Here is a 14,496-nt window from a genome sequence, read left to right on the forward strand (position 1 = left end):
GTATCACTGAAGGATTTTATGGTTTTAAACTGGCTTTACCATCAAGAAAAGACAAGCATTTCACACAAAGGCCGTCCGTACTTCTCACCATCAAAAGGCAGCAGGTGCATAAATACATTTACTTTGTTTTTGTTTACTCCATGTAGTTCTGAGAGTTGAGGTGCATATTTTGATTTTCTCAGACGCATCTAGGTAAGTGCGCAAAGGTCTCACTCTCACACACACACACACACTATAATATGCAGTTATACTCCATATAACTCCATATAAAACCAGAAACCAAGCTTTTTTTTGCACAGGTCTATCTAAAGGTTTGATGGTGGCACCTGGTGATCAACTGTAAAAATTACAAATTTTACCTCTTCCCAACAGGGAAAACCACCATCAATCAAGAATGCATGATTATATGGTGTCATGGCTTTGCAATCAAAAAATGTCATTATAATGGAAGTCAATAGGGCAAAAACAGCCACGAACACTAAATGAGGGAGAAAAAATTAAAATCTGATGCTGCACAAAAACTAACAATGCATTAAAACCAATGTAATCTTTCACATGTCCAAGACTGTGATAAAAGGTTAAAAAAATCCAGTCCACAATCACTTTTTATATTGAAAATAAGTCATTTTGTGTTTTTTCCAAAAATCAGTGACATCATTTATAAACTTGGCAATAAAAGACTAAAAATCCTGGATTTTTTTAAAACATTTAGTAGTTTTGATCAGGACTGAGGTTGATTAACAGATTTATGCAAAAAAAATTGAAAAAAATATTTATCTGATAAATTTTTACAGCAGTTTAATTTAGTGGATGTTTTCATCCACGAACATAACGAAAGGGTAGTAAATTTGAACAATACACAAGGGTTAATGAAAGTAGTGGTCCCCTGGAGTTGTGTCACTGGTGTTACCTTTAACAAAAATCTCTTATTTTGAAATAAAAAAAAAAAAATCACACTGATGACATCATTTGACTTCCTTTTTCCTATTTCCTGAAGATCAATGAAGAAAGGCCAATGGAAAGTCCACTATCTCTAACAATAAAGTAGGTCATACCAGTGACTTCAACTAAAAGCTTCATACGAAATTATGATTTTCTAATTCAAATTTCTGTTAACTGAAAAGAGATAGATCAGCTTTATTCAAAGCTATTCATTTTGTTCTTTTGCTTAAAATAGCACTAAGATTACATGTTTCTAACTTTTCTTTCTCATTGTTAATCCTCCTTTGGGCAGTTATGGCTAAATTCAGGGTATTTGGCTAAAGTGAGTGCAGCTGAGAAGCAGCGACTTTACAGACAGCGTATTTTACAGACATTTTAAAATGTTGTTTATGATCTTTTACTGCTTTCACTAAGTGTCAATGATAAGTCTTTGATTGTATACCAAATGTAAAAATTTAGTCCCATCTACTTAATTATAGTTGAAGAATAAGGATCTTTGGTCTTATGTACATGATTCATTGTGTCACTGGTGTTACTGTGTCACATTAAAGTACACATGAAATCAAAATTGGCCTTATTTATTTTGTTAGATCAAATTGCTAGTTTTGTGGTGAACAATTCATCCATGCAAGTCAATCCACACAAAAAAATTGTTTGGCTTTGTAATATTTAATCAAAATCTGAAAATGCTCCTCCCCTCTGCAATGGTGCCCCTTCTCTGATGACGTCAGTTTGACGGCTTGGGTTGAAAACACATAAACCACTCCCCTGCAACCGTTAGTCTGCTATGAGTGAGAGATGGAGAGGAGGAGCGCTAAAGTAAAACCCTGCCCTCTATTCAATATTCCGTTTAACTTGTAAATACATCATAACACTGGAAAAAAGTTGTTTGCAACTTCCGGTTCACACAGACATTAAAGGTGCAATGTGTAATATTTTTGCAGTAAAATATCCCAAAAACCACTAGGCCAGTGTTATATATTTTGTTCACTTGAGTACTTACAATATCCCAAATGTTTCCAACTTTTTGTAAATCGTGAGAAAATTGCAATTTTAACCAAGGCTCCGGGAAGTGTGAGGAGTTGTCAAGTAGCTAACATAGCATAATCAGATGCAGCTTGATTTTTTTTTAACAGTAATACATAATTTTCTCCATCATACAATACATCTTAAAATTAATTGCATGCCATTCATCAACACAAGCCATCCAGCATTTAATATGATATTCTCAAATCGATCTATCTTACTGCAGTAACAGTGTCTCACAGCAGCCGGTGAGAGTAACGTTATAACATCATTTTCAACACACACAAATGTATCTAATATGATAAACAGAGCTGCGTTACCTCATACCAGAGGTTGCGCTAGACTTTAACATTGTCCGTCATTTTGACGGACAGGGTCGTAAAAATTCCATCATAATCATTTTCATATTTTAATTATAATAACACATTTAATTGCTTTTATTTTTGTTCACATTTTCATTTTTAATTATGAACCTACAGGACGATATAGGCTTATCCGTTTATTTTGAAGAACAGATTAACAGATTAGACTGCGTAACTTTTACTTTAACATTAAATTTCTCTGTACTGTACTGTACGCTACGTGTTGTAGCCATTAAAGAAAACATAGTTTCATATTTATGTTTAAATAGTCCTATGTTATGTTTTAAATTCATCTATTTGATTATGAAAAGTGAACAGCACGAGTAAGATGCATCATAAGATGCGCAATATATCGTGAGACATGGAGTGAGTCAGACATGATTTTGACCACTTCATTAAGTTTTGTTTTGTAGAAAGCCTTTCTTTAAAGTAAATTTCGTTTTGTAAAAATTGTATCTTAATTTTAATCAATGTTTCATCAACCAACTGCCTGGATGTAATAAATAAGAAGCAAATATAGCAGGCAATTTAATCGTGACATGGAGGCGCGGGCGCGATCACTGGCACATGAACTGGAGCGCGACTTATAGGCTAAATGAACCGAAACTCAGCGGCTGCTTGCCTCACAGACATGAGAAATATATCTATAGAAAGCTTTAAAAATCTACTTTAACGAAAACAAAATAATTAAAAGCGAAAAGAAATAGACTACTCTGATTATGCAGACTAAACCGAATGAATTGTGCATTCTCTCTCTAGCGCGTCCATGAGGAGATGAGGAGAGTCAGTAATGTCAACTACATCTTTGCCGCCGACACTAATTCAGAAAACATTACTTTATTGAGAAACAATTAAAATGTCTCCTTGCTGTTTTGGGCACATTCATAAGATCAATATCGATTCGTAAATCCCAGTCGATCTTTTGGTAGGCTATATTCTGTTTTCAGTTGATGAATAAACAGTACATAGTGCGCCTCCCATCCAATAAATCGCAATAGGCTGAAAGCATGGGGTTGCTTTTGATATGAAACAAAGTCTCAGATTTCAAATTCTGTCCATTTCATTAAGAAATTCAAGCAATAAATACCGTTTTGGCGCTCTTTAATGTGGCGTGATAGATAGCTTACGGGTACTCGCCTGTGCGTTATTAAATGCATAGCAAAAGATTCGTGCCACTTTAATTTTTGTTCTGGATCCAGTGCTCTGCTGCTACATTGGAGCGCACTCGCCACCAACTGGACAGGGGTGGGAATTACAGTTACAATTTACAATAGATCACCCTCAGTGTAATCTGTCAACGTGACGGACGGCCTTCAGATTTTTCCGTCATTGATAAAAAAAAATCCGTCAATGACGGACAATTTTCGGTTAACGCGACCTCTGCCTCATACTCATGACCGGAAAAGCGGAAGCGGCGCCAGCGACTGTGGCATAATAAAAGTTCCGCTGCTCGTGTGTTGCTCAATCGCTCCAGCGGCCTCATTCAGCGGCTATCCGATCGTGAAAAGGCCAGGTGTAAATGTCCTCCGAAACGCATTCGAGACCGATATAAAGCTGATCACTCAAACCAGTTTAGGAGGTGGTCTGGGACACATTCCAGTCAAACCTGTACATGTATAAATGCATCTTGTTGTTGAAACCACATATGTAAATTGAACTCCTCCCAAAAATACTAAAAAATAAACTTGTGAGCATGTGTTTTAGGCTAAATAACATGTTACAGCCAGATATTACAGCGCTACTGCAGTACGCATCACTGCAGATGAGCAGCTGTGTATCTATTCAGCAATCTATTCAAACTGAAAGTAAGTCGCAGGCGCTCAAAACACAATCATCTTCATTAAAGGGTTAGTTCACCCAAAAATGAAAATTGTGTCATTAATGACTCACCTTCATGTCGTTAAGACCGTAAGACCTCCGTTCATCTTTGAAACACAGTTTAAGATATTTTAGATTTAGTCAGAGAGCTTTCTGTCCCTCCATTGAAAATGTATGTACGGTATACTGTCCATAAAGGTAATAAAAACATCGTCAAAGTAGTCCATGTGACATCAGTGGGTTAGTTAGAAGTTTTTGAAGCATCTTATATAGATTTTGGTAAAAAAAAATAATAAAAAATGCGACTTTATTCAGCATTGCATTCTCTTCCGGAATCCTTTCCATTGAATTGATTCCATTGAATCCTTTCATCTGTCGGCGTTGGTAATGCATTTTTACGTGGTTGTTTTTGACGATTAGGACATCCGCGGCATGCACACTTACGCACCATTTTAAAAAATAGCTTGAATACAGCGTGCGTCTCCCTCAGACTGTAAACAAAACTATGGCGCACCAGATAACACGTCAGCAGCGTCTTACATCAGCAGTGCACTGCGGTTCACTGAACCCGAGTCGTGAACCTGGATGAACAACAGACCCGGAAGAGAATACAATGCTGAATAAAGTCGTAGTTTTTGTTATTTTTGGACCAAAATGTATTTTAGATGCTTCAAAAACTTCTAACTAACCCACTGATGTCACATGGGCTACTTTGATGATGTGTTTATCACCTTTCTGGACATGGACAGTGAACCGTACATACATTTTCAATGGAGGGACAGAAAGCTCTCGGACTAAATCTAAAATATCTTAAACTGTGTTCCGAAGATGAAAGGAGCTCTTACGGGTTTGGAACGACATGAGGGTGAGTCATTAATGACATAATTTTCATTTTTGGGTGAACTAACCCTTTAAGAGTAATGAGACTAAATGATCTTACCAGTGCTGTGGCCACGCTCTCTCCTATTGCAGTTTTTGAATTTGTATTAGCTGATGATCAATAAAATGCAGCTCATATTTGTTCCTTTCGGTGACGTGGAGTCCATGAAATCTGCATGTAGCGTGGGAATTGAAGATCGGATTTATATCCGTTTTACAAAGACACATTTATGTGGCCAAGTGTAAAATCGTGCAATCGTTTTTATAAATCAGACAGCTATCTGATCAGAGAAAACGCATGAAGTGACCAGGTGTAAACAGGCCCTAAGACTCCTACGTCGAAGATTTTAAGATAAATTAGCAGCTTTCTTGAGAGCACAAAAAGCACCATTTATATGTTACATTACCAACTTTACTCAACCTCCCAAACAGATGAAGGCACATTAAGTGATGTGAAGGATGAACAGGATCTAATTCACTAGTCATTACATCAACAGACACAAAAGCAAAAAAACAAAAAAAAACAAAAAACAAAAAAAAACACTGATTAACAGAGATGAGAGTCTGTGCTTTTATAAAACCTGAAATATGAAGAAAAAGTCAATAAAAATAGCTAAAAATGTATTGGATTGGATTGAGTCTGAGAAAACTACATTCATCACATTCACCACAGTTCATGTCAAGGTTTTTGGGGCAATAAGAGCCAAACTTTTAAAGATGAGAAGAATACTCACCTTTATGAATGAAAGCCATTGTCAGTTTTGACAGTCCAGTTTATTTCTTTTTATCCACAAACCAGTTCAGAGGACGAGTTTCCTTTACAGTTAGAGAATAAACAAATTAGCCACTGCATTAATGCATGACTTTAAAAAAAGCTTTGTTTCAAACACACATGAAAAATATTCTAAAGCATTTATGAATCTGAATTAGAGTTCAAATTGCTGAGAGATTTAAACAGATACTATCAAAGCATAATGCAATAAAGAATGAAATGATGCTTGTGTGTTTTCCCAGAAATTATCATATATGAATCATCATAGAATCACAAGCTGTTTCCCAAAACTTCAGATCTGAAAAGTGGTGTAGATCTACAAGTGCTCTGGAGTTATTAAAAAAAAAAATGTTTTCATCCTTAAAAATGTTAAAGGACTTACAATAAGAGTCCTGCTCAACTATAACTACACACAAATTAATTATAACTACACAAACATCAAAACATGTTTTTGATTAAAGAGAATGATGAAGATTGTTATGAACAGATCTTACCTGATATAAGCTGATATACAGTGATCCTCACCCGACACTGACTGAATAAGATATGTGTGTTTGTTGAGATGTTTATAGATTAGTTATCTGTCCATCATTCTGATGAGGAAATATGACAAATCCACTGTTTCCTTCTCAAATTCAAATTACAAATGTATACTGTACACTGAATTGTCAGACTTTGTCCACACAATGCTATATGTGTAGGTCTTTTTTTATTATTATTTATTTTTCAGATTTAACACACATTGGCAGCTGCTGGTAATTAATCATTAGGTTTTTTCTCAGCTCGACCCGTTATGGACAATACCAACATTCCCTTCTTAACATCCTCAATAAGATGGACATTTAAAGTCTCGTCCATCCCTCAAACTCTGATAATTAACTTGTGTTGTAAACAGAAAATGTGTGTAAGGGTGGAACTCCTACAGCGGTTCAGACTGTAAGGTTTGCCGAGCGACTAAAGAAACGTTATCAGTAAGATGGTAGAAAACTGTACATTTCTTGTCTATTACCACCCACTGCAACTTATACCAACCACGGAAATAAGCGCAGTTAAGCAAAATATGTGGGAGAGCGTTGCTATAGTGTGACAATATCGTATTGCAATAGGGAGCACATTAATGTTAATACTAAATCAAAATTAGTTAGCACATCATTTGTAATTGAAAGGGTTTAATGACAATATCTGATTATGGTTACACTTAAAATAATTACAAAATAGATGTATGAGATGATAAAATCATATACCATTAATTGTACACAGCATGTATGAAAAAAGATAACTGAGGGATAGAGAGAGAGAAAGAGAGAGAGAAAGAGGGCCAGAGAGTGCCCAAGAAAAGCCAAGAATCAAAAAGAGACAGAGCAATAGTTACAATCTTCTTTTATCCCTTCCTTGACCATGTGACTAAAACCCAAATGTGAGACATTCAAACTGACCAATCAGAAGATTAAAACTTCCCCCACTGTACTAAAGGTGTGACCATTTGTAGACCCCCAATGTACATACATTTTGGCCTATAGGGGTTGATCACTATCAGCACCTTTGTGCCTTCCAAATGGCCCTTGTAGCAAGAGGGTTGAAACAGTAAAGCAAATGTCTTTGTTCATTTTAAAATATCTTTGGATATTTTCAATCTTACATGTGCATAGACCTTGTGATCAGATTCTCTGATTATTTCACAGATACATCTACAGTTAAGACTTTTGTATGTTACATTTTAAATACAGATATGTTGCAGAAAATGGCTTGATTTAAATTTTCATTTTTCAAACTACGACTCAAATTAGATTCAGTCTATTATATGGAGAAAAAAAAACATTTTCACAATCCCACTTATATCACACTGTTTATTAAGAGATAACTTTGTAACAAAACATGTATTAATAAAACCTGAACGAAAGCAAAAGCAAAAAAAAAAAAAAAATCAACCATCATTCACATGTTTTAATACAAAAATACAAGCCATTTTAGGATATCAGTTGTTCATATACTTATTTTAATAGTTTAGTTATAAAGGTAAATCCCCTACACCTATGAAACCTGTGACCTTCCCTTCTGAAAATATATTTTGCCATATGATTATTTAAATATAAAAATGATTCTTACAGAAGAAACAGTAATTTCCTTTCTAGGAGCTTTCTGAGATCAACAGTGAACTCAGTCTGTAAAAATATGCTTTTCACCCTCCACCAAAAAAAATCTTGTGGGTTTCAAAAAGATGGAGCAACATTGATTCCAAAAACACAAAGATATTCCACATCAAAAATCCAAACCTTATTGGAGGACTTATTGGACATTGTGAGAACTTGAATGGAGCTCAGATAAGACTTTATTCACACCATTTCTTACCATCATCATTCATGACAATACATGATCTATCTAGAATTCTGTTTACCTTTTTGTGTGTTTTGACTTAGTGGAAATTATCTGGATGAAAAGTTAAAGTGAAATAACCATTGCTATGCTTACTTGAATGTTTTTTTTCTTAATATAAATATGATATTTTGCATTCCATGTGAGTCTCTTGAGTTGTGTTATGTTTTGTTAGACAAATTACATTATTGCAGTAGGTTTCCTTTTTATAAATAGTTGTATGACTAGTTTTTGGTTTAGTTAAATCAGAAACTGTTATAATCACACGTCACAATTCATGTCAAGGTTTTTGGTAAATGAGAGCCAACCCTTTAATGATGAGAAGAATGCTCCCTTTTATGAATGAAAGCCATTGTCAGTTTTGACAGTCCAGTTTATTTCTTTTATCCACAAACCAGTTCAGAGGACAAGTTTTCTTTACAGTTAGAGAATAAACAAATTAGCCATTGCATTGATCCATGACTTTAAAAAAAAAAGAAAAAAAAAAAATTCCACAGCATTTATGAACCTGAATTGGAGATAAAATTGAAGAGAGTTTTAAACAGATATTATCAAAGCATAAAGGATGAAATTACGCTCTTGTGTTTTCCCAGAAATTATCATACACGAATCATCATAGAACCACAAGCTGTTTCCCAAAAACTCTGAAAAGTGGTGTAGATCTACAATCTACAATCTGTGCTCTGGAGTTATTCATAAAGTTTCATCCTTCGAAATGTGTGTCGAATCATGATTCGGATCGCCTGTCAAACCGCCAAACTGCTGAAATCACATGACTTTGGCACTCCGAACAGCGGATTCGACACGCTGATTCATAATGCTCCAATGTTTCCTGAAGCAGTGTTTTGAAATTGGCCATCGCTACATAAGTCGTTATTTAGTTTTTTTTTTGCCACACCAAAAATATTCTTGTCGCTTTATAATATTAATATTGAACCACTGTACTTACATGAACTGATTTAGGTGTGTTTTTAGTACCTTTATGGATCTTGGGAGAGGAAGTGTCATTGCTGGCTATGCAGGCCTCACGGAGCTATCGGATTTCAACTAAAATATCTGAATTTGTGTTCCGAAGATTCGGTATTATGGGTGTGAAACAGCATTAGGGTAAGTAATAAATGACAAAATTTTCATTTTTGGGTGAACTAACCCTTTAAGTGACAGTATTTATGCTCTATTTTGCAACAAAAGCCACAGCAGAACTGCAGCACACAAGCTGTGATTCGTGAACAAATCTGCGGCCTTGAACGACTCGTCAATGATTCAATGATCCATTCATAAATACAGCCGCTTTGATACTGAAAGAATGAATGACTCGATGATTCACTCATAAAAACAGTGACTTACCGCCACCTACTGACGGATTTAATGTAATATTTAAAAGTATCACTTCGTTTTTATCATCATTGTATATTTATTTAAATTTTTTTAAAGCATTTTTTATTTTATAAAGGCATTTATAAAGGTAAAAAAATGCACTGGAAAAATCGATTTAAGAGGGCAAATATTGTCCCTTAATGGAAAAGGTGTAACTTAAAGGTCCCGTTTTTCGTGTTTTTTTTTTAAGCTTTGATTGTGTTTATAGTGTGCAATATAACATGTGTTCATGTTTCGCGTGTAAAAAAACGTTTTCACATAATTTACTTATCTGTATACCGCTGTTTCCACTGTCATAAAAACGGGCGGATGACTTCCTTGTTCTATGAAGTCCCTCCTTCAGAAATACGTAACGAGTTCTGATTGTGCCAGCGGTTCCTGTGTTGTGATTCGACAGCAGCTTAGCGAACCTTGCCCGGAAAGGTCACGCCTCTTACCATAACGTGGAGATGCACGCGCTCAGTGTTATTATAAACATGTCTTTAATTTTACCCTATCAATTTGAGCCGGAATCAGACCCGGTGATTGGACTGCGGGATGAAAATAACAGCGTTTCGACGACATGGCGACAAACGCACTCTACAAACGCAACTCTTGTGTATTCCTGTGGGCGGAGGTTAGTCAAAAAACTGTTTTAGTGACGTCATTAAAGAAGGAAGTAGAGGGATGTAGTCCAAACTGGCCGTTCGATGTAGGCAACTTCTGTTAAATAAAATATCTCGATTGGCATTGAACTTTGAGCTTTAAAATTTTACATATTTTATTTATACTCTAACAACAACATTACACACTAACTAAAGTTTGAAACATGGGATCACGAAGAACGGGACCTTTAAGTCTAAGTGGAAAAGAGAGGGTACGCAGAAGGATGTTAAATCCCTCAGGGGGTACAACACTAAAAAGTTTGAGAACCACTGAAGAGGGATATGTAGAATTGCACAAGTGGTACTGCTACAAGTGCAATGTCAGTGCAGCCTGTTACCTTGATTCAAATTTTTCATGAGCATAAATGAACTGGTCTAAAAAGAAAAAATTATAATGACCATTTTGTCTAAAGACTACTTATAAAATAGCAATCAAAATGAATGTTGGTAACTGTAGTTTGACTTAAAGTAATGACTAAATCTTGACAAAAATGTGATGACTTTATGTCAACTAAAACAAGACTAAAATAAAGACAAAAATGTGACTGAGACTAAAGAGCCTTCTCGTCTGAAGATAAAGACTAAATCAAAAATGGCTGCCAAAATGAACATTGATGTAAGGTGATCCTCACCCGACACGACTGACTGAACAAGATATTTGTGTTTGTTGAGATGCTTATAGATTAGTTATCTGTTCATCATTCTGATGAGGAAATATGAGCACAAGTCCACTGTTTCCTTCTTAAATTCAAATAACAAATGTATACTGTACAGTGCATTGGTCAGACTTTCCACACAATGCTATATGTGTAGGGTTTTTTTTTTTTTTTCCCCAGTTTTAACGGTTTGTATGTTACATTTTAAACACAGATGCGTTGCAGAAAATGGCTTGATTTAAATTTTCATTTTTCAAACTAGGATATTCTTCTCAAATTAGAGTCAGTCTATTATATAGAGCTTTTTTTTTTGTCTTTTGTGGAATGTGGAAAAAACATGGTTCACAAACCCACTTATTACATCACACTGTTTATTGAGAGATAACAAAACATGTATTAAAATAAATCAAAAATACAAGCAATTTTAAGATATCAGCTGTTCATATACTTATTTTAATAGTTTAGTTATAAAGGTAAATCCCCTACACCTATGAAACCTGTGACCTTCCCTTCTGAAAATATATTTTGCCATATGAATATTTAAATATAAAAAGGATCCTTAAAGAAAAAAGTAGCTTTCTGAGCTCAACAGTGAACTCAGTCTGTAAAAAATGCTTTTCACCCTCCACCAAAAAAAATCTTGTAGGTTTCAAAAAAAGATTAAATACAGTTTATAAGTTAATCATAAATAGTATTTAGCAAAAGGTAATATTTCTTTTACCATTTAAAGACATGGGCTGAGACTACATTTAACACCCAAAACATTGATTCTGTGTATTTAAATATAACATTTGTTACGAAGCAGCAGGGAAAAGGTCAAAGGAGGAGCAAGAACCAGGATTGAGCAACATTGATTTCAAAAACACAAAACAAAGATATTCCACATCAAAAATCCAAACCAGGAACAGGAACAAAATGCAAGGAACAAGAACGCAAAAGCTTTACGAAACATTCTAAAACAACGACAGACACAAGGCATCTAAAACACAGGTATAAGGCTACATTCAGACTGTCAGTCCAAATCCAAATTTTTCCAAACATTAAATGCGATTTTTAAAAATCTGTTTCGAGCTACATTCATATGTGGTTTGAAATCCTATTCAAATTGCATTTCAAGAAATCCGTTTCAGTGAGTCTGACTGCTCTGATCAGATTTTGTGTATTTTAAGTGACTTTCTCACGCCACGTAATGCCAAGTTTACACTACAGGACTTTAAACGTCGGCAGATCGCTGTGCTGTTCAGACTACATGACTTGCTGTGGAGTCTTGAAGTCATTGTGGTGTTCACACTACGTGACCCTACGTAAATGATCCGCAACAGGGGGTTACACTAGACGAGCTGACGACAACTGTCACACAATGACTTTATTTGAAAATGGAAATTGGGAAGAAATTTGATTCAATTTTTAATTAAATTTAATAAAAATCAGATGAACCCTTTCACACACAAATTTAAAATATTCTGGCTGACCTTCCAGAGTTAAGGCCACCATTAGAATGTTTCCTTTATATTTTCCATGAGGACATCATGATTGTCACGTGACACACCGCGGCCACACTGTACGACAGATGTATTGCTTTTCTCACCATGTCATCAAATATCTGATATTCCGATTCTTAAATATTTGCAAGTAAGTGTTTTGTCATTTAAAGTCCTACATCATGATAATGCCGGTTTCACACCGCAAGTGTCAGTGGTATAGATACTTTAACCCAAACTGAATAATTAAAAACAAGTTTAAATGAGTAAATCTTCCATAAATATTTTTTTATACTAATTTTCTTTCTTGACATACTCCAATTCTTGTTAAAACACACTAGATATGCTTATTCTGTGCATTTTGAGCACTTTTTGTGTGAAATCATATTTTGTCCATCAAAGGTGTACTGTCACTTTAATTGAGCATTAGCAGCGCAGCAAAAATAGACCCAGCGCTGAAACAATCGTGGCATCATTGCTTCTGCTCTGCTCCTGCTACGTGCTGCTGCACAGCCTCTGTGTGTGGTGTGAATGCTCTCATCTGTTAACATGGGCACCGAAAAAAATGTGCGCTGCTTATGCTTTGCTGACGCATGCGGTGTGAAACCGGCCTAAAAACACAAGGAAACCATGGGGCTAACGAGAGACAGGTGTAGGCAACAAGTGGCCATGGTAACAGACGAGGATAGCTATGGAAACAGACAATGGAGTCAGGAACAAGGGCAATAAGGAACTAAACACAGGAAGTGATCACAGAAACAATTGAAAAGAAAAACTTCAACATAAAAGTCCTTAACCATGAGACAGGGGAATACAGGCTGAAATCATGACAACATCACATGTATATTAATGGCACTTGAGCAGTACTTTTTATTTCCTGAAGATGCTGCCATCATCCTCAGTGTTGTTTGCGTCCATAGCAAAGACATCTGAAGCAGTTTCTGTACTGCTGCCTGACCTGGACAAGAATAAGACGAGAGGAGCTTGTGACATCAATTTAACCTCTGAAACTCAGCCACAATGGAATTATAATAAATGGGTATTTAAAAAAAAAAAAAAAAAAAAAAGTGTTTTAAGAGACTTTATGAAGTAAACTGATACTTTTCTTAAATATACTATTTCTGGAGAGAGTGAAACGGATTTCCTATGAAGCAGGATGATAAAATGGCTGAATTAATTACAGAGGACAGAATAGAAAAAAGCCTGGGAAAGCTGGGCCTAAAAGTTTGAAGTCTTTTGAAAAGCTAGAAGTCTGAAAGCATTAATGCCATGCATTAGACAGACTGAATAGACAGTGTCTGTTTGAATAGTTTTGGCTCTTTTGAACATTCAATCACAGGAAGGAAATGGAAAGTAATACATTAAACAACTGCTTTGACATTTCTCTCTAAAAGACACGGATTGACAAAATGACAGGAACTCCATGAAAACAACTGTAATAGTCTTTCATATTCAGATTTTGACATTGAATATGGTGGCAAATTGAGTGATGTCTGACCTCATTATTGAGGATACAATAGACCAGGAAGATGAAGGTTCCCTGCTGGGAGTTCAAGATCAGGAAGATGATCTCCAGCTCCTTCCTGCCATTAGTGAAGAAACCCAGAATCCAGGAGCAACCAAGAACCACAAACTGAGCCAGTGTTTTAAATGTCATAGTCCTGCAGAGAAACAGAGAGAGTTAATGTGTCTTTATTGACTGCATATATTTTTCAGTGGAGTGATCAAATCATAATGTTTGTTACTTGGTTTGTTTCATCTGTGAAACTTCAGCGTTCAGATTTTTGAGAGTTGAGTTCAGTTTGATGATGATGTTGATGAAGAGAATCATGTTCAACTTAAAAGCAGAAAAAGTACAAATCACCTTGTTATCCCTTTAATATGAGTCAAAATAATGAGAAATAAGTGATGTGCTTACTGCTAGTATGACACAAACAGGACCCAGAAAACTCCAGATGAAACCTTTATCCATTTTAATCCAGCAGCTGTTTGGAGGAAAACACAATATAAGAACTAGATGAATCTGTCAAAAATACTATTTGACTTTTTTAATATTTTTAATCTTGTATGTGTTTATACAGAGTGTGTAAAAATGTACTTATATCAGATATAAGAAATGTCATAAAAGCCCCAAGCTGATTTATTTCATTTTAATCAAATTTATTT

General features: G+C 35.3%; 2 protein-coding genes across 3 annotated transcripts in view; both read right to left on the reverse strand.

Annotated features, from left to right (window-relative positions):
• The window catches only part of LOC125243897 (adhesion G protein-coupled receptor E3-like), a 51,367-nt gene extending 44,968 nt beyond the window's left edge, over positions 1–6,399 (reverse strand). For both annotated transcript variants that reach the window (XM_048153762.1, XM_048153761.1), the window contains exons 1-2: positions 6,294–6,399; positions 5,762–5,843 (exon numbers count right to left, since the gene is read on the reverse strand). In XM_048153762.1, coding sequence (XP_048009719.1) covers positions 5,762–5,780 — 19 coding nt within the window. In that variant the 5' untranslated portion in view covers positions 5,781–5,843; positions 6,294–6,399. The remainder of the gene's footprint in view (positions 1–5,761; positions 5,844–6,293) is intronic.
• A 4,818-nt stretch (positions 6,400–11,217) lies between these two features.
• The window catches only part of LOC125243899 (adhesion G protein-coupled receptor E3-like), a 64,689-nt gene continuing 61,410 nt past the window's right edge, over positions 11,218–14,496 (reverse strand). Inside the window, exons 16-19 of the mRNA XM_048153764.1 lie at positions 14,249–14,315; positions 14,076–14,167; positions 13,829–13,991; positions 11,218–13,288 (exon numbers count right to left, since the gene is read on the reverse strand). Coding sequence (XP_048009721.1) covers positions 13,229–13,288; positions 13,829–13,991; positions 14,076–14,167; positions 14,249–14,315 — 382 coding nt within the window. The 3' untranslated portion in view covers positions 11,218–13,228. The remainder of the gene's footprint in view (positions 13,289–13,828; positions 13,992–14,075; positions 14,168–14,248; positions 14,316–14,496) is intronic.

This window comes from Megalobrama amblycephala, linkage group LG13, assembly GCF_018812025.1.
Source record: "Megalobrama amblycephala isolate DHTTF-2021 linkage group LG13, ASM1881202v1, whole genome shotgun sequence".
Classification (NCBI taxonomy): Eukaryota; Metazoa; Chordata; class Actinopteri; order Cypriniformes; family Xenocyprididae; genus Megalobrama; species Megalobrama amblycephala.